This window comes from Orcinus orca, chromosome 6, assembly GCF_937001465.1.
Source record: "Orcinus orca chromosome 6, mOrcOrc1.1, whole genome shotgun sequence".
Classification (NCBI taxonomy): domain Eukaryota; kingdom Metazoa; phylum Chordata; class Mammalia; order Artiodactyla; family Delphinidae; genus Orcinus; species Orcinus orca.
This window is the reverse complement of record NC_064564.1, coordinates 101,591,864-101,618,818: the sequence shown is the minus strand read 5'-3', so window position 1 is coordinate 101,618,818 and position 26,955 is coordinate 101,591,864. Positions and strand designations below refer to the sequence as shown.

At 43.9% G+C, this 26,955-nt stretch overlaps 1 protein-coding gene and 1 long non-coding RNA gene across 4 annotated transcripts in view; one reads left to right on the top strand and one right to left on the bottom strand.

Annotated features, from left to right (window-relative positions):
- LOC117201084 (uncharacterized) overlaps nt 1–6,102 on the bottom strand; it is a 34,089-nt gene extending 27,987 nt beyond the window's left edge. Inside the window, exon 1 of the long non-coding RNA XR_004483035.2 lies at nt 4,290–6,102. This is a non-coding gene — a long non-coding RNA (uncharacterized LOC117201084). The remainder of the gene's footprint in view (nt 1–4,289) is intronic.
- TNFSF15 (TNF superfamily member 15) lies at nt 116–25,228 on the top strand. Of its 3 annotated transcripts, XM_033427363.2 has the most exons (5): nt 116–747; nt 15,170–15,212; nt 16,167–16,214; nt 19,648–19,895; nt 21,600–25,228. In XM_033427363.2, the coding sequence occupies exons 1-5, from the start codon at nt 466–468 to the stop codon at nt 21,690–21,692; spliced, it is 714 nt and encodes a 237-aa protein (XP_033283254.1). In that variant the 5' UTR covers nt 116–465; the 3' UTR covers nt 21,693–25,228. The 3 variants fall into 3 exon arrangements, with proteins under 3 accessions (XP_033283254.1, XP_004269344.1, XP_033283252.1); XM_004269296.4 differs by having other exon boundaries at nt 123–747; nt 19,648–25,228; XM_033427361.1 differs by lacking the exon at nt 116–747 and adding an exon at nt 11,973–14,608 and having other exon boundaries at nt 19,648–25,228.
- Nucleotides 25,229–26,955: the final 1,727 nt, after the last annotated feature.

Below are 26,955 nucleotides of genomic sequence, written 5' to 3'. Positions count from 1 at the left end.
GCTTGGCGGCACTTAGCAAACTGGTGATGCAAACGTGGTTTCCATCTCCCAGTCTGCAAGCCACACCACCCATACTCACTTTCACTTCCGGAAGAAGCACACTCCCCAGACTGGCACACTGGCAGGCCTCCAGTTCAGGGAGCAGGTATATTTTCATTGGCCCCTCCCACTGACTTGATGAATTTATTTTCTCCTCCTCCAGGGACTTTCCTAACTTCCTTCTGTAAATGAAGGAAGGTGCACATGAGCACACTGTATATATAAATATGCTTGGGAAAGCTTTCCTCTTCTTCTCTCCTTCTCTTTTTTCTTTTTCTTAAACCAAACTTGGTTTCTGTTGTAGGCGGTGCATTCCCTAGCAGGGTAGGGTGGGGCACAGTGTGCTGTGGAAAGTGGAGTGGGGAGGGCAGGGGGAGGAGTAGGCAGTGATTAATTCACCCACTGTGAGAGCTGGGCTTCTATTTAATGGGGGGGTCTCTCTGCTCTGAAGGAGTTAGAGGCAACTCTAGGACCATCAGGGGCATGGCAGAGGATCTAGGGCCGGGCTTTGGGGAAACAGCCAGTGTCGAAATGCTGCCCGAGGACGGAGGCTGCAGGCCCAAGGCCAGAGCTGGGCTAGCATCCAGGAGCAACAGTGCACGCTGCGCTCTGACCTGCTGCCTCGTGTTGCTCCCTATCCTGGCAGGACTCACCGCCTACCTGCTCGTTGGCCAGCTCCGGGCCCAAGGAGAGGCCTGTGTGTTTCAGGTAAGCAAGACTCCGCAGTGACCTGGGGGATCAGCAGACCCCCCTGGGGCCACCTGGCCGCTATCGCAGCTCTGGACAGACCTTCTTGGTCCATCATGGTCCCTGCTTCCATATGCAAAGGAAAGGTAGAATGTGAAAGGTGGAGAACTCCAATTTGGTTTTTATTCTCAGTATTTCTGGGGGATGAATTGTGCCTTTTTAGGTTTATATGGAAACAACCACAAGCCACTTATTTTAAATAATTATAATCATAGTGCACTGATAATTTGGGAACATTCATTTTCTCTAAAAAAAATGAAAAACTAAAAAAAAAAACCTAAATTACAAAACTAATACATAGTCATTGAAAAAAGGTAGAAAACACAGATAAGGAAAAGAAGATAATTATCATTACCCATAACTGCGTAGAGTGACCATTATTAACATCTGGGGATATATAATTCCATACTTTTTAATAAGATGGGATTGTTTTGAGTCTCCTATTATGATTTTGTTTCTTGTTAGTAAATTCACAGCAGCATGATGATACAGATGGTTGTATTGTATTCTTATGTATGTAGATGCTGTAATTCAATCAACTCCCCTTTCTTGGGTTTAGAAATATTCTTTTTCGAAGCCCAAGAAAGAATCTCCTACCTGATTATTTATCTCTGGTCTTGGTAGGGGTGGGATGTCAGGGAGCTTAGTCAAAAAAGAATACAGGGTCTAGGGAAAACAATGGTGCAATGGTGGGCAGGTGCTGACAGGTGATGGGGAAAACTTAGTTCTAGACTAGGAACTTCAAAAACCTTAAAACCTGAAGAATGTGTCATTCAAGGGATACCCTTTAAAAAAAAACAAAAACAACTCTCCTACATAATCTCTGGTAGGCAATTCAACCTCGGTCCAAAGTATTAAAGTCCAGAGGGGAAAACAGGTTTTTCAGTTGGTTTAATTGGAAACCTGTTTTCTAAGCACTGCTGGCAACTTCAAAGCAGAGACCATGAGCAAGCCATGGTTAATGTGTAACTTTCACCACCCATGAGGGTCAGCAAACAGACTGAGATTCAGACAGCAACATCCATGGCCACATGCCATCATTCAGGAAATGTAGAAATATGCAGACAACTGGAAATGCTGTTCATGTTCCAGGAGAATGGGAGGGCACGGGGGTTCAGGCTGTGATGCCTAGACCGCCATGGGGCTGGTTCCAACAAAGTCAAACTGCAGCGTGCAGTCAGCATTCTGGACTCAGTCCCTCTTTAGCCAGAAAGAGATGGCTGTTCTTGAATGAGGCATTAAGTGGCTTCCGGTAACCTGAGCTCTCCTGCGTTCTGATGAAAAACACTCCCTCTGCCCCAAACGATGTCTGAGATTGCCCATGTTGTGTTGATCTAGAAGTCCATCAGGTGCGATGCCACGGTACAGTGGAGGCCAGTGATGTGCTTAGGAAGAGAGTGTGAGGCACAAGCTGGCGCTGCACAGGAAGCCCCTCGAGGGAAGGAGCTGCATGCCTGCCCTGTTGCAGGCACTCAAGAGATGCAAAGGCTGGGCTTCCCTGGTGGCGCAGTGGTTGAGAGTCCGCCTGCCGATGCAGGGGACGCGGGTTCGTGCCCCGGTCCGGGAGGATCCCACATGCCGCAGAGCGGCTGGGCCCGTGAGCCATGGCCGCTGAGCCTGCGCGTCCGGAGCCTGTGCTCCGCAACGGGAGAGGCCACAACAGTGAGAGGCCCACGTACCGGAAAAAAAAAAAAAAGAGATGCAAAGGCCAATACCCCATTCTGTCATGGGGACCTTTGGAGCTGTGGTTTGGCCAAGCTATATAACTTAGTCAGAAGAAAAAGAAAGGAAAATGGGGCTAAGGCTGGGGCACATGAAACAATGGGAGTACTGAAAAGAAACACCTGGCCCATTCAAAGAAGAGATTTAAGTAAGAGTGCTTAAAGAGTTCAAAGAAAGGTCAATTTACTGAGTTGCAGACAGATTAATGAGAACCGCAGGGCCGGAAGCATCCTGGGGTTACCACAGTATGAAGCTGGTCACCACCCCTTGGCCTGAAGAGGCAAATAGAGGGAAAAGTTTTAGAGGAACCCAAGGAGACCTAAAACGTAGGAGAAGGCCTGCCTGGAGGAGCTGAGGGTTGAGTTGAGGAAGGCCATCTGCCAAAGCAGCAGGGAGGGAACAGAAAGCAGCGAGGGAAAACTCTGACCAGTCTGCCCCCAGCCTCTCATCCCCTTGGCCAGACTCAATTGGAAGCCGGGCTCAAAAGAGCCAAGGAGCAAGTGTGCCAGGAGGTCAGTGAGGGCTCAGGGCATGGAGTGGATCCGCAGGGGCTAACAGACAATAACCAGCTCAAAAGAGATGCAAGAAGATGGGATTCAAGTGGGAAAACCAGGTCACCGAGACAGCTTGGGGACATAACAATGAAATGTCAGGACTCTTAGTCACCTGAGTTTGACTCCCAGCTCCATAACCTCCAGCTGTGTAAATAAGCACATGGCTTTTTTTTTTTTTTTTTTTTGGAGTCTGTTTCTCTTTCTACCAAAAAAAGATACTAATATCAGTTCTCTGACAGCACTAATAAGGTATGTGCAGGAGCAGTTTATATGTTGGGAATGTGGGGAGAGCTACAATTACGCAGTAACAGGACTCGACAGCACCATTTGTCACGCAGAGTTCGTCCAAACTTCTCCTCTTAATTGAAGTGACCATCTGTGTTAGGTAATTGGCTTTCTCCAGGGGAAAAACCAACTTCTAATTTCCTTATGGTAGTTTGGCAAATTGGAGCAAGGTGCCCACCTAAATTAGGCACCTGTCTTCCTACAGAAACTGGGAGGTGGGGGCATTACCTCTCCTGGTGTTCACATTTCAGAGAGATGCTCCCAGGTCACGGGGGCAGGGGGGGAAGAAAAGGCCTATCTGTTCTTCAAAAGGATTTAAATACATTTCAAAGCAAGAAGAAAGTACTTACAAGTTTTCTAACCTAAATGCTCTAGGAAAAAGGAAGGGAAAGAAATCTCGTCCCTTATTTTCAACAGGGGGAACTAAGCCTCTTATTTTTCATTTGCACTTGTTCTTATGATCTAGACCCCACAGTTAGTAAGACCTAGATCCAGAACTCAAACTCAGATCTGTCTCCCTCAAAGCCTGGAACATTCCACGAGCTCTGCAAATACAAAGCCCCACTGTGGTCTGCCCGCGTGGACTCCCCCAGACTCACCTAGGGGCCAATAGCCACCTTCGCCGCCACCTACACCCGCTTCCCCCGTGTCCCAGCCTTGCTCCCCCCTCCTCTTCACCTCCCGCACGCAGCCCCACAGTCCTCCTCTTCTGCCCACAGCCTTCATGAGATCCATGGAATCTGAGATTGTTTATGGAATGAGGTTTCCATTCCCACAGTGGCCAGGCAAAAGGCAATTCAATCCTAACACAAGAAAAACTGAGAGAGGAGGGCCACACAGACCTTCAGATACATTCACAGGCCTGAAGAGCTGGCTCGGCAGCAGCAGAGGATAAGCTGATGATAATAATGACAATAATAACGACACGATATGAGCTCCCACCTCAGACTCGTAGAGAGCTCTCACAAACATGATCCCGCTGGATATTCACACCAACCCAGAGATGCAGTAAGACGGTGAGCAGTGGCGTGTGGCAGACGAGGAACTTGGAGAGAGAGCGTCTGCGTGAGCACCCAAGGTCACAGCGGGGAGGGACGGAGCCAAGTCTCAGTTGGCAAATCCGGTTTCCCTCGGCTTCCCTGTTGCCTCCCTTCCACCTCCTCCCCAACCACAGTCAAGCTCTCGATCAACGAAAATACTTTCCATCTGCCCTTTTTGTGGATGAATGAGGGGATCACCCTCATGTGTTGAGGAGGACAGGAAACAGGAGTATTCTGTGAAACAGGAGATTCTGTAAAGATGGGCCTGGTCTTGATTCTCCACACAGGAGCCAAAATTATTCCTTGGAAGCTTTCACTGCATTGTGTCACCTCTGTGGCTTCATCTTCTACCCCTTTCCCTTCTCTCCTGCCTCTGGCCTTTCAGCCACCCCGGCTTCCCTCAGTTCCCTCAGGACTCCAGTGCTCTCCTGTCCCCAGTCCTCAGCGGGGCCGTTCCCTCTGCCAGGGCTGCCCTAAGGGACTTCCTCATTCCATCCTTGTAGCAACCAGAGGAGGCCAGCATCCCTGAGAATCTTTTCTACTCTAATTTAGGAGGGAGTTGAGGCTTGAGAAGAGAAGGCTCAAAAGGACTTGAAAGGAAGAGAGTGAGCAAAGTACAGAAGCTCCCCGAGTTTCAGTCCTCCCATAATACCCACCCTACTGAAGTGCAGTGAGGGTTCTAAGGAATCTCTGTAAAGCCCCTCACAAGTGCTTGCAATATGGGCACTAGCTGGGTATTTGTCCCTTTCTTTCCCCTAAGTGGAAAAGCTCTTCACAGATTTATAGAAATTAAGAGATGGAAGTGCCCTTAGTCCCAGGGCCAGCAACTATGACCCATGGGCCAAATCTCACTCACTGCATGTTTTATAAACAAAGTTTTATTGAAACACAGCCACACCCACTTGCTTACGTACTGCCTTGGCTGTTTTCACACTAAACAAAGGAGTTAAGTATTTGTGACAGAGGCCATATGACCTGCAAAGTTAATATTTACTATGTGGCCCTTTACAGGAAAAGTTTGCTGACCCTTGATCTAGTCTAATCTCCTCGTTTTACACTTGAAGAAGCCAAGGATCAGAGAAGGGAAGGAAAAGTTCAGGGTCACAGAGCAGGTTGGGGGCAGACCTAGAACTAGATACTATTTCTATGTTGCCTGGCCTCGTTCTACCAGAAAACAGGACCAACTCCTTTCCTGCTGGGTCCCTAGACCAGACTGTGGAAAAGCAACAGCAACTTGTGAGTAATGTTCCAGGATTTTATTAGCAGCAACAAAAACGGTCACCAGGACTGTTAAAAAATATTTTAAACTGGACTCTTCCTTCAGGGGTTGTGTAAGGAAAGATTCAACATGACAAACTTATTATCCAGTAAGTTGCAGAGCAGAAATCAAAGTTAGATTTGAGAAGGTTGGGTTAACTGCCTTTAGGTGAAGTGACCATAAATATAGCATCGATTAAATATATCATGGTCCTTTCATGCAATGGAAAATTAAAATGAAGCATCTCTACGTGTAAGGATAGGGAATTTCTTGAAGATGTATATTAAATGAAAAAATCAAAGCACATTAACAGCACACAGAATGTGAGACACTTCATTTTCTGAAAAAATAATGCACATTAATATACATGAATGTATTTATAAAGGCACAGACTGTTTCAGGAAGATGAACAAGGAGTCTGGTAACTGTTAGCATCCAGATGGGGAAACTGGGTGGCTGGGTAACAAGGGAAATGGGGACACATTTTTGAACCTATATCCTTTTGTACAAAATGTATATGTTACCTATACAGAAAAATACATATATATATATATATATATATATATATATAAAATAGAGAGAGAGCGACACAGTAAAATGTTTTAGGATCTTTAGACTCCTGGAGAATGCTAGATAGATTTGCAACGTGGAAAAACCATGGGTCAAAAGTTCAAACCCAGTTTGATTTCTGGCTTAGCCACTTCTTAGCCATGTTACCTAAGCTTCCTGGCCTCCGTTTTTTAATGTATGAAACAGAGATAATTAGAAATAAAACCCTTAAAGTATCTGGCAGGGGGTGGAGGATTAGCAAGTGTAACAGTTATGTCCTCGGAACTTCCCTGCTCATGGAAATTATGTCAAAGAGAACGAATTCTGCAGCTGCCCTGGAATCTGCCATCACCAGTCCAGGGAGCAGGTTCTGGCACTGGAGGGCTTTTCTTGGCCCCTGATATTTGTGAGCTATCTTCGTGCCTCCTTCTCCACCCTGGTCTTGTACCCTCAACCCACGCTCCAATCCATCCTTTACCGGCTGCACTTGACCATGGCCTGGGCCTTCTTTTGGTCCTTAGTGGCATCCATTGCCTTCAGGACAGGTCCACCGCCCCCGCTCTGGCCCACAGGTCCCCAGAGGCCAGGCCTTTGTCTTCCCCGAGCACTGCTCCAGAACACAGGACTCTATGCTCCAGGCATAACTGAATGCACCACACTGGCTCAGCCCAAGCCCAGCACAGAACGGGGACTCAGCACTGTGCAATGAAGAGTCAGGGATGCCAAGGGAGGCACTGCTTCCCAGGGCTGCACCACTGTCAGTCTCTGCCCTTCCCTCCAAGTCCTACTTCTAGAATCATCTGCACACATTCTCCTCACCTCTCTTTGGTCCCCTCCAATCTCACTTTCGACCCTTCCCGAAAATCCACGCAAGGCTCCTAGTCCTTGTTCCCTGCACCTTCTTTCTCCTACACATTCCCCTGAGACGCCCTGGTTTCCATCCAGACCAGCAGGACCCCACAGTGAGGCCAGCTCAGGCTTCAGAGGTACACAGTTTAGAAGGAAAGCCATGGCCCCACCACATCACAGCTGTGGCCTTATAATAATTTATTATATATCAGACTCCATTCTAAGTTTTTTCATATTTAGCGTTTTGAGAAGAGTACATGAGATCATGATATAAAGTTCTTAATGTGAGGTCTGGCATATAACACGTGTACTACATGTTTACCGTTGGTACTTCATGCATCATCTCAGTTAATCCTTGAAACTGCACAATGAAGAAAGTACTACTGTTATCTCCACTTTAAAGAAGATGAATCTCAGGCTTAGAAAATCGAAACCACATGTCCAAAGTCACACAGAGTGTGACACTGGGATTCAAACCCACGTGTATGCTCCTCCTAGCCACTACGCTAGTGTGCCTCTGAGTATAAACCCAGCAAATTATTCACTTGCTGGCGGTGGTCAGGGGGATTTAAAAATGATACCCTAGAAAATACCTTTCACATAGTAAGTGCTCATAAATGCTAGTCCCCTTCCTCCCCTGGGGACACCTAGCTATCCCTGGCATACAGAGGCACTCACTAAGCATTCCCCGGTTGGAGAGAAGGATGGAGAGGTGCACAAGGTACCTGACCTCCCTAAGTCATACTACCTGTCTACAAAATGGGGAGTGTAACACACTTTCTTCATAGCATTTTGCTGAGAATTCTGCAAGGACAAGTCCGGAAAGCTGTTGCCATAAGGTAGATGCTCCACAGACATTACTTCTCTACAGACTCCACATCTGAGCCTTTTATTTCACTCAAGCTATTCCCTCTGTTGGATGAGGATGGTAACGATAAGCCCCTTTGCAAAACACTGAGCACTCAGTGGCTGCCTCTGCTGTAGCCTCAGGGAGCCCTGGCACAGCTGGAGGAGAAGCCCAGCTCACTCCCAAGGTCAGGCCAGGGGCAAAGGACAGAGAGTCCAGAGAAGGTGAGGGTGCGCTGTCGAAATGAAATGAAGGGAGGGCAAGCGAGCAGGGAGAGTGAATCCCACACCGCCGCTGCAGCTCCTGGCTGGTGATTCCACGATCCATTCATTCCCCCTTTAAAATCAACACGCACATCGCTCAACCCCAGCTTCCTCATCTAACAGACCACAGGCAGCCCAGCAGCCGCAGCACCGTGGCTGTAAGAGGTCATCTCCCAGCCTGGTGTCCTTAATGAGGCCCAGGAGCTGACAGCGGCAACAAGCATGGAGTATGAACGGGTGGAGGGATATCCCATTCCCTAAACTCCTGGAGACTGTGAAACGGCAGGAGTCCAGAAGCAAACTGTGGACTGAGGAGGCCCCTCCTGTTGGGAGAAGCGGGAAGCCATCCAGAGCTCCGAAATGATCTCTGTGCCGCTGGTCATAAAGAGACACACAGGTGGCTTCTGTTTACCACTACAGTGGTGGGACCAAGGGGAAGGTATATGGAACCAAAAATACATACCACAAGGATTGATTGAGCACAAACACAGAAGGAAAATGAATTGGCTATCCACTCTATGCGTCTGGTCTTTCTTAGCCATCACAACAGTCCTGGGAGGAAAGAATCATTGTTTACTGTGTGTGTGTGGGGGGGGGCGGTATGCGGGCCTCTCACTGCTGTGGCCTCTCCCGCCGCGGAGCACAGGCCCCAGACATGCAGGCCCAGCAGCCACGGCCCACGGGCCCAGCTGCTCCACGGCACGTGGGATCCTCCCGGACCGGAGCACGAATCCACATCCCCTGCATTGGCAGGCGGACTCTCAACCACTGCGCCACCAGGGAAGCCCCATTGTTTACTTTTATTGATGAGGAAACTTGAGCCTTACTGAGGTTAAGTGACAACTAGGAAATAATAGAGATGGGATTTCCACATTTGCTGGGCTGCAAACACCACATTCTTTGCTCTGTACCACTCTAAGTGTTGCATGTAAAGACCCGTCCAGTTAAAGACCTAAACGTAAGGCCAGACACTATAAAACTCTTCGATGAAAACACAGGCAAAACACTCTATGACATAAATCACAGCAAGTTCCTTTTTGACCCACCTCCTAGAGTAACGGAAATAAAAAGAAAAATAAACAAATGGGACCTAATGAAACAAAAGCTTTTGCTCAGCAAAGGAAACCATAAGAAAGACGAAAAGACAACCCTCAGAATGGGAGAAAATATTTGCAAACGAAGCAACTGGCCAAGGATTAATATCCAAAATTTACAAGCAGCTCATGCAGCTCAATATCAAAAAACAAACAACCCAATCCAAAATGGGCAGAAGACCTAAATAGACATTTCTCCAAAGAAGACATACAGATGGCCAACAAACACATGAAAGGATGCTCAACATCACTAATCATTAGAGAAATGCACATCAAAACCACAATGAGGTATCACCTCACACCAGTCAGAATGGCCATCATCAAAAAATCTACAAACAATAAATGCTGGAGAGGGTGGGGAGAAAAGGGAACCCTCTTGCACTGTTGGTGGGAATGTAAATTGTTACAGCCACTATGGAGAACAGTATGGAGGTTCCTTAAAAAACTAAAAATAGAACTACCATATGACCCAGCAATCCCACTACTGGGCATATACCCTGAGAAAACCATAATTCAAAAAGATACATGTACCACAATGTTCACTGCAGCACTATTTACAATAGCCAAGACATGGAAGCAACCTAAATGTCCATCGACAGACGAATGGATGAAGAAGATGTGGCACATATATACAATGGAATATTACTCAGCCATAAAAAGGAATGAAATTGGGTTATTTGTAGTGAGGTGGATGGACCCAGAGTCTGTCATACAGAGTGAAGTCAGAAGGAAAACAAATACCGTATACTAACACATATATATGGAATCTAAAAAAACGGTACTGATGAACCTAGTGGCAGGGCAGGAATAAAGACAGATGTAGAGAATGGACTTGAGGACATGGGGGTGGGGAGGGAAGCTGGGATGAAGTGAGAGAGTAGCATTGACATAAATACACTACCAAATGTAAAATGGATGGCTAGTGGAAGCTGCTGCATAGCACAGGAAGATCAACTAGATACTTTGTGATGACCTAGAGGGGTGGGATAGGAAGGGTGGGAGGGAGGCTCAAGAGGGAGGGGATATGGGGATATATGTATACATATAGCTGATTCACTTCGTCGTACAGCAGAAACTAACGCAACATTGTAAAGCAATTATACTCCAATAAAGATCTGGGGGAAAAAAACACCACCGTCCAGTGCACCTTAGAGGAGGATGAAATGAAACCACCTTGGAATCAAACACGTCCAGGTTGGATGTATCCTTGTGCAAGTATAAACAGGAAATTGCAAGAGGAAAAGGCAAATGTCTGTGTATTTCTCCTAGAAGTGCTGGGAGGATGTTATGGATCATAAAACGTTTATGCCTTTGCAATTGTGGCATTTATGACGGCAAGAAATAGCTATCTCTTCCTGTTTATGAATATACTAGAGAGTGAGTACAGAATATGGGAGAAAGGCTAAATGGGTCATTAGTTAAAATACGCTCAGGGGATTTTTCTGGGGAAATGCCAATAAGAGAATCTCAAAGACCACATCGCTTCAGGCTCATCCATTATGTAGTCAGCTAACGTTTACGGGGCTCCTGATATGTGCCAGTCTGTACTTGGTCTAAAGGTTTAGCTCCCAGGCCTTTCATGTACTCTTTGCCTTTGGCTTACAAAGACTATTATCAGGTGATAACCTCTTCTGAGAGCAGCTGGAGTACTTACTAGCTGAGAAGCCCACACAAACACCAGAAGGACCTGGCACAGGGAAACCCTCAGCTAGACAGTAGTCTCCTCCTTCCCTCCATCCTTCTTTGTTCCCTGTTGGAAGTATTAGAGAATTCCGAAAATGCTTAAAGTAATAGGTCATGGTTAGTTTGAGTTGGGGTTTACCAATCTATATGCAGCCACCCCCCCAAAAAAAAGCAAGAAGAAAAAAGGAAATAAAATCAAGTGAGACTGAAAATTCCCTGACCTGTAAGAACTAAGGGGTGAAAAGCACCAGCTTACTTTGCTCGGGCTAATAAATACCAGGGTGGCAGGCAACCCACTCTCCCACTAATATGTATGCCCATCGGCAGACACATCTGCCTTTTCTGGCTCTGATCCTGGCCAACTGTCACGACTCTCAACAAGCATTTCTAGAGCCATGGCTATGCTCCAAGCAGAGCCTGATGAAAAACTCTGGAGGACCCAGTACTAAAAGATTATGGCTACCCACCTCTACATAATCACGTTTTTAAATTGAAACAAAAACTCAAAACTCTGCATGTATTCTAAAATTACAGGGTCTCTTTCCTAGTTTTTTTAATTGTAAAACTCTGGCTACAGTCACTGAAGCTGAATTTGACTCCATCTTCTGCTCTGTTTCCTGCCTGTCTCACTGGTGCCCGAGCATCAGTGTATTTTGCCAACTGGCTAATCCAGTGGGAGTGCCAGGCACTGTCTGAGGTGCTACAAATATAGTGGTGAGCAAGACAGGCAGAATTCTACAGGCAGCTGGAATTCTGCTAGAGAGAGAAAATCAATAGCACAAAAATAAGTCATATCACTTGAGGGAGTAATAAATGCTCCGAAGGGGAAATAAAATTGGACCCTGGTTCTCAGCCAGTGATTTGAGAAGGTATGTAAGGGGAAATAAATCACATTCTTCAGGGGTGTTCTTGGACTCCATGTCTATTCAGATTTGGAAGCTAATGTTGCAGTGACCAGCATCTCTCGGGAGCCATCATCTCCTTGGTATCCCAGAATAATCAGAAGTGATGGACATGAGTCAGAGCTGGAAGACAGTAAGCCATTTATTGACTTTTTTTATAAGCAACCATCTCGAGAGCAGGCATTGAGCCAGCTCACATGCATAAACCTTTCCTCAAAGACCTACTAGCTCATCCTCTCAAATCTCCTCTTCATTCATTCCTGCGTCTTATCACAATAATCTTCCTCCCATGACAAACAGAGTGATTATTAAGAGAAACAGCAATGGAAGCCTTTAGATGTTGTTCTTGGAAACAGGGTCCCAGCTGATGTTCTTCGTGGAGACTCTTGGAATGTTGTGTTCTTCAAACCTGCCAACAGGCACTATCTTAGCCTCCAGAAGTTTAGTAGTATTCCGGGTGGGCCACTTAAAACCCACACACATCCATCCATATATGAAAATAAAATGTGTCTAAGTTACAGAAATCCAGCAGAGCAAATAAGGAAATGTGTTCACTCTCAAATTCTTGCTAATGACAATGGGACTCTGAACCAGAAGAAATGCTCCAGACTCTTAGCTGAGGGTCTGCTTAGACAAAAATAAGTAGGATGTTCAAGAAGGTTTCTCAGCAGAGAACTAAATGAAGTAGAAGGTGGCCAACCAAGGCAGCCATTTCCTACACAAGGGGATGCAACCAGGCTCTTCCAAATTTTTTGAGTTCACCTTCAGTTTTCTGCCTTGCCAAAGGATCGAGTTCTTTGTCAGCTCTGTCAATAGCAAGTAAGGAAACAGTCTACAGAATAAGGCCATTTCTAGGCTGCTTCTCCACCTCCCAAGATCATCAAAGTTACTGATGCTGGATAAGCAGTCATGTCGATTGGGTTTAGGTTTTCAAAGACTATGGTACTCATGACCCTATGCTAAAAGCGTATAATATATTCACTTGGCAGCAGAAATTCTTGCAGTTTCCCAACTGCTCCTGTGCTCTGTTGGGCCTCCTAACTCTTGCACAAGCTTTTAGCCTTGTCTGAAATGGTCATTATCTTTATTACCTGGTTAATACCTGTGAGTATTATATACCTGTGAGTATATATAAGATGCAGTTCAGGTGTAATCCCCCCTGATTCTCCCACTTCTGGGCCAGGTTCCTGTTTTCTGGTCTCTGTGTTTCCCCCACTGTCACAGTGCAGGGAACCACTAGTACTTATCCATCCACCTCAGCGGATGAGGGGCTTGCCTGGAAGTTATAAGGAGCAATGGCTGAGGGCTTGGGATTCTGGAGTCAGTTGACCTGGGTTAAAATCCTGCTCCTCCGCTTTCCAGGTATAAGACACTGGGCAAGTTTCTTAATGTCCTAGGCCTAATTTTCAGTATGAGGATATAAACAGCATCCACCGTGGAGGGTCACTGCCAGGCTGAAGGAGATAAGGCACGTGAAGGGCTTGGCACGGCCCAGCGCCGCTACTCGGTGAATAAACGGTAGCTACACTTACTGCCTTTTTCATGTCCCTTGAATCATTCACCGTGGTCGCCTCTCATGGCTGGAGTACAGAGAACCTGGAGAAGGATAAACAGTAGGTACCAAGACTGGGATGGCAGTTGGCACTTTGAATGCCAACATAAGTATTCGGGACTGTGTTAAAGGTTATGGGGAGCCATTGAAGGTTTATGAACAGAGACGTGTCTCAAAGGGATGCTTTAGAAAAAGCCCTCTGAAGGCAGGCTAAGAGACGGGTTCAAGAAAAGGAGGAACCAGGTGGAGGAAGCTCTGTTAGGAGCCTGTGGGAAGAATCCCGGAGAGCAGCGTGCTGAGGCCTGGGGTAGAGGCATGAATGAGAGAAACTCCAAAATAGAAATGACAGCTTGGGTTTGCGGAAGAAGAAAGAAAGAAATTTCAGGCTTGGTAACTGAGGAGAGGCAGTAGTGTTGCCACCAACAGAACTAGGAAGTGGAAAAAAGAGCACTGGAAAGGGAAGAAAGTCAGTTAGGCATTCAAAGACAAGATCTCTGCCTTCAAGAGGGCTTCCAATAGAGGTTAGGTAACATGTTTTGGAGTAAAAAGAGCCTGGTGCTCTGGGCTCTAATAAGATCACTGTTATCACAGGACTGCTCGCAGACCTAGACTCACCAACGACACAGCTGCATCCACACAACCACACATGCGTGTAGAGAATCCATGCACACAACACCAGACCACAGACACACGTAGACACACAGATGCAAAAACACATTGACTCATACCCTCTTCCACTGATGTAGCTGTCTTCTCTCATACTCACATGGACATACAATTTCTCATTCACAAGTACACACACACACACTCACACAAACACACACGAATTTTAAGATGTAAAATGACAGGTGTTCACGGTGACATGAGGATCAGTGGTCTTGGGGACTGTGTAGTTATGAGGATCAAATGAGAAGACTCTGGATTGAGTCAAAATTGTATCAGAGAAGAGAACATTGGAAAATGTAAGAGAGTGATGTCATTCCTAAACTAAGAGCTTGGTTTTGCTCCTGAGTTTATACGCAGGTCTTGTGAATGGTGGTTCTTCATTTTCCATGCATTCTTTGCATTGACTCATACATTTTCTTCATCTCAAATCTGGGAGTTATCTATCGCTGGGGTTGTTATTATTCCCATTTTTCAGATGACGACACCAAAACTCAGAGCGGAAGTGTCTTGCTCAAGATTATATTGTTAATAAATGGTGGAACCAGGATTCAAATTCAGGTCTGTCTACCCCCAAAGCAGTTACTCTTTTTAACTACCATGTGGTATCTGAAATGGCTCACAAACTAGGGTTGCAAGAATAAAAAAGTCTTCATATATTGCATGGAAACAAGGCAGGATTTTGGAGGTTGATGAGAAAGAGAGCATAGTCATTATTCCTTTTTTGGTATCACTTTTTGCAACAGTTCCAATTTTTAAATTGTGCTGAAGAAAAGAAAATAAAGCAAGTGAGGCTATTTGTTCAAATAAAAGAAGCAATGATAAGATGACAGAGTGCCCTAGAATGGAACAGGAAAAGCTCTCAGGACAAAACTTTAAAGTTGAGCTTCAGAGACAAGCATAGGAGAGAGAAAGGTCATTGGGGTGCTGGAAGATGAAAGAAGAGAGCTTGGGTGCAAGATTCCCATCAACTCAATATTCTCATTCCCATTTCCCTTATCTCTGAGTACTGAGGCTGGGTAGCAGCAGCATCTTAAACACGCCCATAACATGGGCAGCTGCATGGGTATGGGGTCAAAAGGACCACAAGATAATATGAACCATATCTTTCTTTCCCAATAGACTCCAAAAGGACAGGAGCTTGGACCTTCATATCAGCGATCTTGTAAGTGTGTTCATATTTCATGCCTTTTCTTGTGGGGGACAAGCACATTTCTCATAGTCTGATACATGGGAAGTTAAGAGGCAGGACCCAGAGGAAAAGAGAGGCTCCTCCCCAGTCACTAAGAAGGCAAAATGGTGCCCTGGCCAAGTGCATGGCCTGTGGAGCTGACAGCCTTTAGGCAAATAATTTCACCTTTCTCTGTCTCAGTTTACTCACCAATAAAAGTGGTTATAATAGTACTTACCTCCCAGGGTTAGTGTGGATTAAATTAGTTAATTCCTTTAAAGATACTAGAACAATACCTAGCACATCAAAAGTATGCAATAATTTTTCCTTTTATCATCAATAACATCATCTTTATCACTGTAGTTAGAACACACTTGTCCAGTATAGTCATCTCTGAGAACCAAAAGGAAATGCTGAGGCCTTCTGGAGAACTGATAGGGAAACAGAGGTCCAGAGAGGGAAAGGGATTTGCCAAGGTCATATAGCTACGGAGTAGTCCCCACCTAGTTCTGTTAGGACATCCAGATGGCTCAGTGGATATGGTTAAAGGGACTACGAAGAAGGCAAAAGGCCAACCAGCTCCCACAGAACCAACAGAAGCAAAGGAGAGGCGAGGTGAGCTTTGCTGAACACCAAGCATGTGCCAGGAATCGTTCTGAGCACCCATCATCCATGGAAGGAATTGATGTACCCATGTTAGATACGAGAAAACAGAGTCTCAGACAGGATGGATAACTTGTCCAAAGTCATGGGGCCAAGGTTCATTTGTGTTCAAGATTATTTCTCCTGAGGCTGCCTTGTCCCTGCCCACCCCCAAGAAAGACCTGGACCAAACTGCAGGAGAGGAATGTTTCTCTCCAGCTGCAGGCACCGCGCAGCTCACCAAAGGCTGTCTTCACTCCAGTCACCCTCTGACTCATACAAAGCATTTTTCTCCTTTCCTTACAGATGCACCTCCTGGAGCCGGTGGGGATAAGCCAAGGGCACACCTGACAGGTAATTCTTCCGGGTGTGTTTTCCAGGAGACTATGGGCCCTGGGCTTGAGATTTCTTTCAGTGTTTGCCAAAACTCATTCTTGTAGCTTTAAACTGGAAACCACACCCTTTGGTAACAGACTCCTCCTCTCAGTCAGGGTCTTCAGATGTCTTCCTCTCTCGAAGTGTCCAAAGCCCCATGTTTCTTGGGCATTTTCTTCCAGATTCTATCAGCTCTCTTCCTTATCTACTGTTTCTCTCTTTCATTGTCACACTCAGTCATTCAGAAATGGCTTTCCTCAGATTCAGAGATTCATGTAATTTTGAATCTAGTCAAAGATGAAAGCTCCCCTAAGCCAATTTATTGAGTCCATTCAAGAAGTTATTGGACACTTAGATTCAGGTAGGTATTTCTAAAGAATTTTCATTGATGTAAAGAGATTAAGAGCAATCTCTTAACATCACCGGTTGGCCAGATTCCCAAGTCTAGTGTCGAAATTCCTGACACCTCACATCTGGAGTCACATATACTTCTACTACTCCAGAGAAAAGAGCAAGACAGTGCAGAAATACGTGTTAAAAATCCATTGATACTACATATAAAATAGATAACTAATGAGAACCTACTGTATAGCTCAGGGAACTCTACTCAGTACTCTGTGGTGACCTAAATGGGAAAGAATCCAACAAAGAGAGGATATATGTACACGTATAGCTGATTCACTTTGCTGTACAGTAGAAACTAACACAACGTTGTAAAGCAACCATACTCCAATACAAATTTTAAAATAAATAAATAAACTTTGCTGAATCCATTGAAAAACTAGAAAGTTAAAAAACAAGCATATTCTTCTGAGCTGTAAGAAAACCTGCAACCCAGAAGGGGGATATCCTTGTGGCCCACAACACCTGTCTTAACGTTTGACCAAGAGGGAACTGCGGTGAGTCCTGAGTGAGGATTAGGACCAGGGAGATGCCAGTCACCATCACTTACCACTTGCATCTAAGAATGGGGGTTATTGAACAGGCTGGGCAGGAAAATCCTAGAAACTGAGTATGGAGATGCCAACCCTCTTCCTACTGAATGGGGGGAGTGGAAATGGGGAAAGGAATCTAGGTTCTACTGAGCTTTTAATATGTACCAAGCACTGTGGTAGGCAGTTTACATCCAGGATCTCTTTTAATCTGCGTATCAGCAAAACAGGATGGGGAAACTGAGGCTCAGACAACTAAATTCACTTATCCCAAGTCATAGGACTAGGAGGGTTGAGATCTGAGACTGACTCCAACTGTTTCCATTACAAATACTTCCTACCCAATCTCCTACTTGCTGCTGTGTTGGCCTAATTGCATACCAAGTTAATAGAACTTGCTTTGTCTAGAAAATACATGATTTTTGCTTTTAATCATCTGAGATGAATTTGTTAAATCTATTGCATCACCCACAAAGGAGTAGAGACTATAAGAGGTGACTAATAAAAATGCCCTTTACAGATCTTGCAAAGAAGCAACAGAGCTCTCCAGGGGCCACTTAGTACAGGGGCCAGGGGAGACACACACATTCTGAACATGTGTCATAATTGCAAAAGAAGCCATAGTCTAGTCAGCAATGGGAAAGACACTTTAGAAAAATCCAGGAACCAGGTTTTTGGTCAATTACCAGGTGAGAAGTTTGCTGAACACTTACTTAAATATGACCTATCCCAAAACTATGGCCAACGGTGCATAATGGTAATTGCTATGGATTTCAAAAGAGGTTGTAGGAAATTAAAATGTGTTTTAATTTTTTCTGAAAAGTATTAGTTTTATTGCAGGTTATCTTATTTGGTTTGAATCAATGGTGTGATTCTATTCTTTTTTTTCTGCTATAGATATAACCTCACAAAAAGCATTCATTCATATGTTCTATATAACATATACTTGTAAATAATGCAAACATAAAAACATATAAAAATATATAAAATGAAACAGGCTTATTTTTTAATCTGTCAAAATGAAAGATGTTAGTTTATTTGAGGAAAGAAAATAAATATGTATTGAGTAACACTGTATCCAGCCACCATGATAAATATGTCCATGTCTCTTTCACTCATTTGATCTTCAGAACAACACTATAAGGGAGCTTTGTCTCCAGTTCACAGACAGGAAAGTGAGACTCAGAGAGAAGAACCTACATGATACAGAGTCGGAAGCCCGGAGCCCCAGTCCCTTTCACTCCACAACTCAATTATATTTTGTCTTACATTTTGGCCCTGTTGATGTGGGAGAAGCATTTACAAAATCTTCTGGATCTCTGGTGTTCTGCAAGCTAATTTTTTATTAATTACTACCTGTGTTTCATGTGGCTTTGGACCATGCATTGGAAGGGAGTAACAAGGAACATGACTCTCTCTCTCTGCAATGCCCTCTGTCTGTAGCAGAGCATTTCTGAAACCAGAAGCCTAACAAAAGTAAATGTAGTTTAGAGGATATTCCTAATTCCACATTAAAAAAAAAAAAATTAACCATCTCTTAATCCTTTCCACAGGTATTATTATCTCCTTTTCCTTTCTTCTTTTTTTCTTATTTGTTTGTTTTTTAAGGAAAGGTACATCAAAAAAGCAAATCTTTGCTTAGTAAAGAAATACTTTAAGCAAAAGGATTATCACAAGGTGGGGAGGTAGGGGAGGTGAGGGACTACTGCAGGCAGGAGAACCTCTGACCATAAAGTCTGCAAGTGTCTCAAGAGTTAGGCTAAAAGGGTTTTTCTTTTATAGAGAGGAGGACACAAAGCTGAAATGAACCAGGTGTGGGGAAGTGGGATGAAAGGTTGGCTTGACAGGCTCAGAGAATGTTTCACCCTGAGGCCAGCCTATTTTCAGGAGGCTGGTTCAGGTTGAGGGTCAGGTTGAGGGTGGGCCAAAGTTCAGGGGCCTGGAGGAAGGAGAGAAACTTAACTAAAGTTTGGTTAAAAAACATTTTGTTCCGATGAATCAGTGAGGATAAAACAGTCCAGCTAATCACTTATGAAGCAAAGAATGGGAACTGGGAGGGGCTGGCATCTGGCCCTGGCACAGCTAAACAAGGGAGGTCATCATCAGTTTTATCTAGGTCACTGGGGAGGAGGAGTTCTTTGTTGTAAGCTGTTTTCCAAAACACAGAGGAGTAAAGAGATTTTTTAACCTTAACTCTTTTCCAGGATCACAGGGCTCAGGAAAAAATTCAAGATTTTCAAATAAGAAAACTCAGGCTCAGAGAGGCAAAGCAATTTGCTTGAGGTCACCTACCTAAGATGCTACTCTCTGAACAGATGTGTATGTCCACTCACACATCCTCTACTCATTCCTCCTCAAGGAACTTGCTAGCTGTTGGTTTTATCCAATCTCTTTACTCTTTGAAAATGATTTAAGACTCTTTTTAGCAAATTCCACAGGTTCTGACACAAGCAAATGAAACCTCCCTCTTGTCTTTGCAGTTGTGAGACAAACTCCCACGCAGTCCTTGAAAAATCAGTTCCCAGCTCTGCATTGGGAACATGAACTTGGCTTGGCCTTCACCAAGAACCGGATGAACTACACCAACAAATTTCTGCTGATCCCAGAGTCAGGAGACTACTTTGTTTACTCCCAGGTCACATTCCGAGGGACCACATCCGAGTGTGGTGAAATCAGCCAAGGGAGCCGACTAAACAAGCCAGACTCCATCATCGTGGTCATCACCAAGGTAACAGACAGCTACCCTGAGCCGACCCAGCTCCTAATGGGGACCAAGTCAGTGTGTGAAATAGGCAGCAACTGGTTCCAACCCATCTATCTAGGGGCCATGTTCTTCCTGAATGAAGGGGACAAGCTCATGGTGAACGTCAGTGACATCTCTTTGGTGGATTACACAAAAGAAGATAAAACCTTCTTCGGAGCCTTCTTGCTATAGTGGCAAGGCAGATGTCGTTGTGTGAAGGTCCTCTGCCTCTTAGCTCCTAATTTTCCTCATTCATATGTAATTATAACTAGAAGGTTTTTTTGGAACATCCATAGAGACAGTGGTTAAGCCATGAAATTTAGGGGCCCAAAGTTCACACTTTATGTGCCTTACTGATGAGAATACTAATTGGAAAAAGGCATAAGAGAACAGACCTATTATCATGGTTTCTTGGAAGAGTGGTGAGTTTCTAAACATTAAAACACTGATCACCAGATGAACGGAACATTTCCACGCCTTCCTACTACACATTTGTCACCAGAGGGCCCAGATACTGTTCAATTTTATTATGAAGCATTTGCTTCGGTTCAGGAACCTTGAAAACAAAACCTAATGCCCTAGAAAACAGTGTAAACCCTTGAGAGGCAAAATCCTACGTCAGTTCCTCTAAACACATACTTTAATGCCTTGCCTACAAAAATGGAAAGAGAGCTGATATTTCTCATAAATGTTCTCAAAAAAAGAAACTGATTTTCACGCCATCTATGGCAAGTGAGAAAAACTACCTTTCTCTTTACTATGTACACATGCATCAAAACAAGCAAGTGTGAGTTCCACATGTGTATGTCGAAATACATATAACAATAGCATCTATTCAGAACAGTGTTCTTGAGCGCCTTTTATGTGTGTGCTACCTTAACCCAAAAGACCCTATGAAGACTTGAGACAGACTCTACCCAAATGTATATGAATACACTAGATGGCTTCTGGTCAAATATCGCTCTACATATTCCAAGGACTAATTCTAAGTTCTAACAAATCAGACACTGTTACAGAAGATTTCTGAAGCTCTCCTGACTATGTAATATAACCAGCTGATTAGGTCACTCAAAAAACTTGAAGACAGAGTTCTAGCTAACAGACCAATTATATAACAAACTTGACTGATGCCAAGAGACAATGGATTTATTCCCTGGGGGGGAAATATCAGTCACCACATCTGGAGATGTTAACCGAGATCTGCTCTGAGGTTTGATTCACAACTTTCTATGCAGAGCGTTATATGGGTATTTTTCTCTTAAAATATTCAAAGGGATTTAAATGTGGAATTGGCTAATCAGCCCAGCCAAGGCATCTTTCCTGAAGAAGAGGCTGAACATTGAGAAGGTCCTTCCATTGCTTCAATGAGTTCATATCCTCTAATCTGTATGAGTTTTCTGCACTCATATGTCAAGGGTTGGAGAGGCATTTCTGCTCTCTTAGCCTCTGTTGACTTGTCTGTAAAGGAGGAATCCACCAATCTGTTTCCCAGGATCAAATGAGCTCATGGGGATGAAACATGCTAACTTCAAGCATTCTGTGAAGTCTGAGAGCATGTCAGTGTGACATGCGGAGTGATCTCCAGCACCTTGGTCTCTATAATAAATGTTCCCTATTGTGAGAGACCTCACAGGTTGGTCTGAAAGCAAATTTGGCAATGACATCACTCTTACTTACTCTTTTCACCAGGAGACTACAGCGGCAGAGACATGCATTATGGGGTTCCTGAACATGATGACTGGTGTAGCAGTACTTGATCAATATCTGTTGAGTTATAATTAAATAAAAATTAACTTCTAATTTCTGAGTTGGGAGGTTAAGGTTCTAAAGCCCTCAGCTTCTCAAAACAGCACAGGCCCAGCATGAGCACAGAGCAGGGCACGGTCACCTCCACCTGGTTCAGAAGTGACTTCACAAGGGGAGTGAAGCCTGAGTGACTCCTGAAAGGAGGTGGGCAGGCAGCGGATGGCCTCAGGGAAAGGGCATCTCAGACAGACTAATTACCCTTTACTTAAAGCAGAAAGGAAAGGTTCCTCAGTAACTACAAACTCAGCTTGATGAGAGAATGTTTCCTCAACCAACTCCTAGAACAATATTTATTGTTAAATCAGGAATGCTTTATCAATGACTCCAGTCTGGCTCCAAGATCAGAACTAACACCCTATTAGGGAAAGAAAATGCTCTGCCTGCATCTCCATGAGCACACCCAGCAACCTGGGATATGGCAAAGGATCTGCATGCATAGAAGAGTCCAGAGTCCCCTCCACTGAAAGGAACCCCTATACCAAGGGCCCTCAAACCTTCCCTCTCTTCCACAGGGAATCTGGTGAATTTGGAAGTTTATCCAACAAATAGGAATTTCCTACTATCCTAGAAGACTTGAGGCTTTGGAAAAATCCCTGCCACACATTTGTTTTGCTCCTGTCATAAGCTTGTTTATTGAAGATTGTATTGTGCTCAAGTCTTCACTGCTGAATTTGTTAAATTCTCTCTGATATTTCTTTTACTGTTCAGATAGGCCCAGCCAGACATTCCTAGTGGAACTCAAGTCAGAACTTCTGTTTCCTAGGCATTATGTCCATAGCAAAACTTAGCATACTAGTTGGGAGAGCGAGGTGGGAGAATGCTTTTTAAGAATGTGATGGTCCCCTAAAAGGAGTAAATGGGGTGCATCCAAAGATTTGGAAGGGAAAAAGGAGCATGCTTATGTGCTTTAGAAAATAGTTAATTTAGGGAGAAAATGTTTTACCGATTCCACGTCTCTGAAAAGGCTGAATTCAAATCAATTCCACAAACACTTACTGAGTACCTACTTGCCCTGGGGATACAAAGATAAATTATTTTAGTCTCAGGCATATTCGTTCTAACTGCTTAGCACCTCCACTGTCTGCAGACCCTTTATTATTTTGGTTGTGTTAGCTAATTAATTAGCTAACATTAGACACATGGATATTTTCTCATTACGAAAATGGGTGACATTTGATGAAGGATGATCATTAACAAAATGACTTGTGTTTACTCTAAGTGTTTTTTTAAATAGCTATTCAACGATAGTTCTCCATAAATAAAAGGGGGGAAAATAAAGGTACTTTCTGTGCTAAAATCCATTATTTAAGCCACATGTAGAGAAAGGTTATTATCTCCTGGACTAGAGTTTGGCCATCAACACCCATGAAAATATTAGAACTTTATGGATAACCCAGATGTTTTGAAAAGCCTGTGTTTCTCAGCCAATACAGAAGCCATGATCAAAATGCATGGGGTCACTAGTATTTTGACCCTGGTTTAGATCTATTTGGAACAAAATTGCTTAAGCTACTAAAATTCCTAGCTTTTTTTGACTAACATACTGTAGAATGTGAAAAAGTACACTTTCACATCCAGAAAGGTGTCTGGTTCAGTTCAATAACTAGGCATGCCAGAGCCCTTGCCTCTATTTCAGTCTAGGCTATGTCACCCCAGAGGAAATTCCACCTCTGCGATCGTCAATAACCCCTCTGGCTTATAAAAGTTCAACTAGTTCACTGTGCACACGGCAGGTCTGTTACCAAGTTTCTCTCGCAAGGTGTTTTCCCAAGTCCTCTCCCTGTCGTGTTTCCATGATTGTGACACTGGGGATTAATTCTTCAGCACAGGACTCTTTACACGTTACACCTTGCAAAACACATGCAGAAGCCACTCGCCTCAAGACTTCTTACTCTCCCAGGACCCAGAGTCCTGGAAGTATTCTGCCATTTTTAGGAGAAATTTTTTAAACAATGTACCACTGTCCTGGATATTAAGAGCTATTGCATCACACTGACAGCTGGGCCTGGGAAGAATTCAGTGGACTATTAACCCCTGAATGCTTTTGCTCCAGCAGTGAGAGAGTGAGGGTCAGAGTAGTCACATCTATGCCCTGCTCCACTCTGTTAACCATATTTACAACTTTCCAAGCTCTGAGACACATTTACCCCCTGCCATCCATTCCATCACCCATTTTAAGAAGAAAATACCATACCAGCTCAGACAGGACTTACTTGTTCAGAACCACACAATGAGTTAATGGTGATCTAGAGCTAAGATACTGTTCCCCTGAATCATAATCCTAGGCTCACCCAATTACCCTCTGCCCTTATTAAATAGTAATTAATAATAACTGGAGGAGAAATTGGAGGAAGACATGAGAAATATTATCAAATATCTATGGGGTGACGTAGAAAGGGGGAAGAAATTTCTTCCATGTCTCCCTAGAGGAAAAAGCTAGGGCTAATAAGTTGGAGTTACAGGGTTACCATTTCTGGCTTGATATCCAAATGAACTTTCCACCCCAAAATAGAATGTCCCCAGATAGTGATTGCTCAGTCCCAGGAGACATTCAAGCAAAGGGCTCATCTCAAGGCTTTTGTAGAAACCATTCCTTCATTGAGGTGAGAGAAAGGATTGAGCCAAAGGATTTCTGAGGTCTTTTCCAAATCTTTGATTACACGGTCTTTTCAATTGACTTCTGTGTGTTCTATTTGATCATTAAGAACCTGACAGGTCTTGTCAAGAGTTCTGGACTTCTAGCTTAGAAGTGGTTGCCATTTCCCACTTGTTCAGAGATTGTCCAACACAAGTGACTCTGAGATGTTGACCAATAGAGCACATCATGGAATTTTAGAGCTGACGGGATCTGCAGAGCTTATCTGCTCCAAGTTACATCATTTTAAGGATGAAGGAAGCAAGGCTCAGAAAGGTGACGTAAATGGCCCAATGCCAGACAGTAGCTAGTAGCAGCGTGAGGCTAGAATGCATATCTCCTGACACCCAGCCCAGCAATCTTTCCATGTCATCCACGACTCAGTTATTTTCTTGAGCATATGTCACATGGCAGCACTTACCTAGATGCTGGAGAGCCAAGGCAAGAGGGAGTATGACAGGCAAGTCCCACTACCATGTTGCATATGTGTTCAGGAGGAAGGAGACACACAATGTTGAGTAAATAAAGTAGCTGAACTTAATCAGATGACTTTATTTGTAAAGTCATTAAAATATGTAACTTCCCCTCTTTTGTTTCAGGGGTGAAAAGATTAAACAAGTATAGGTGTTTATGTGGTTTTAATGATAAGCCCCATGTGCTTTTACTGATTTTATGTTTTATGTTAAAACATCACAAACCCAAGGTAAATTGCATATTGTATGTTGTTGGATATGTATTTAACTGATGTAAGTGCCCTGTCTTCCAGCACTACTGTATGGATTCCAATCACTGTGAATGAAATGTTGTACGTGTTTAAAGTATTTAATAGATGTAACTTAATAAATTGGCATTGAAAGCTGCAGAATTTTAATAATTAGATCAATTCTTTTGTCCATCTGTTCATTTATTTTTCTTTCTAGATTAAGGTCTAAGGACAACCTCTTGGGGTTTTAAAATGCCTCTAGTTCTCCATGTATTTGAATTCAAAATGGCAACTGATTTTCACAGGTCATAATAAATCCTATGACAAACTGACTATGAAACCCCACAGATTGCGCCACTCTGGTCAGATGAGGGAAAGGAAGAGAAGGAGGGAATATACTTAGTTCCTTTTATGAATTAGGAGACTCTGTGGTTAAGTGGCTTAAACTCACAGCAAACAACCCTAAAAAAAGAGAAAGAAAGGCCAGAGAGAGTCATATTAGTACTTGATGGAGCCAGAATTTGGACCCAGGTCTCTCTGAAACTATACATGCTGCCACTCATGAAATGGCAATCAGCAAGAATTAAAAGGGTTCCACTCATCCATCTCTTTCCATTTCCCAGAGCAGTAGTTAGAGTCACCATTGACGCTCAGCCAATAATAGGGTGGGACCATATTAAATTGCCATTTCTGTGGGTCAAAAAGGGTCACATTGAAATTTCATTTGTTTCCAGCTAATAGCTGTAGGTAAAATGAGACATGGATTAAGGGAGAAGAGGATAACGCTCTCCAAAAACTCAGTCTCAAAATTTCCCCTCCCAGTGGGAAATCTAAGCATGTAGTAGTGTCCTTCTGAAATTCAGTTCTCATTTTTAGCTTGTACCCAACTCCTGGGAGTGATGAGAACAAAACATTTTTTACCCTTATGTAAAGAAATGAATTATTTGCCCTGAATTTATTAAAAGCCAAATGTCTACAAAAGTCATAATGCCAGTTCTCCAGATGAAAAAGATTGTTCTCCTAATCCAGCTCACCAAACACAACTTTTGCACTCAGTTCTCAGAGATTCTTCAACCCTAGGAACTTTAGATCAAGGAGACAAAACTGACCAACTGTTAGATAGTCTGACTATCTTTATTTACCATCCCTGTTCACATTGCTTCCACTCACCCACATGTACACACCAAAATAATAGTAATAATAATAACAATGCTCCAGGGTGGAATTGTAGAAAACACAGTGGATTGGAGTCAACAGATCTTCGTTCCAGGCCCAGGTCTGCCAGCTGGCAAATTCTGAGGCCTTGGGCCAACCACTTCATTCCTATGAATCTCAACGTCCTCCTGTGAGAATCATGAGTAGCAGTGGATAAAGTGAGCTAAAGCCCCTTCCGTTTGTAGTTTAGAAACTGGTCTCAATATTCTATGCTTATAATGCTTTCAAACGAGCTTCCCTTTTTCAGTGTGTGGGGGTAGAGGAGAGGGTTTCTGCAAGGGAAAGCAAAATTCCCCATGTACTGTACACTTCATGTACCTTACACTTGGCACACAGGGACTTTTTACCCCTTCGGGGCATGAAATGGAAAGGTAGCTGGAACTGAGACCTCAACTCCAGGGTCGGTGAACGCTGTTCCATGCTGACAACACTCTCCATGCCCCTCTGCCCCTCCCACCCCAATTCTCCACCGGGTATGGCAGCCCACTCACCATTCCACATAACAGGGATGGCCCCTCACGGGCTGAGGTTGGACTTTAACACTAGTGCTTAGAGCAGGCATTTTTTGTGTTCTTACCTTATGGAACACATTGAACTCAACTCTTCAGACAGTTCATCTTACTTCCCAATGTGATGAGATTGCACTATTACCCCATTTTACATATGAGGGAAATGAAGCCTAAAAG

What these genes read in the sequence shown, in the direction of transcription:
- TNFSF15 (XM_004269296.4), top strand. Translation starts at nt 466, where the DNA reads ATGGGGGGGTCTCTCTGCTCTGAAGGAGTTAGAGGCAACTCTAGGACC. An exon ending in GAGAGGCCTGTGTGTTTCAG is followed by an intron (nt 748 to 15,169) that starts GTAAGCAAGACT and finishes CTTTCCCAATAG; the next exon opens with ACTCCAAAAGGACAGGAGCT. An exon ending in ACCTTCATATCAGCGATCTT is followed by an intron (nt 15,213 to 16,166) that starts GTAAGTGTGTTC and finishes CTTTCCTTACAG; the next exon opens with ATGCACCTCCTGGAGCCGGT.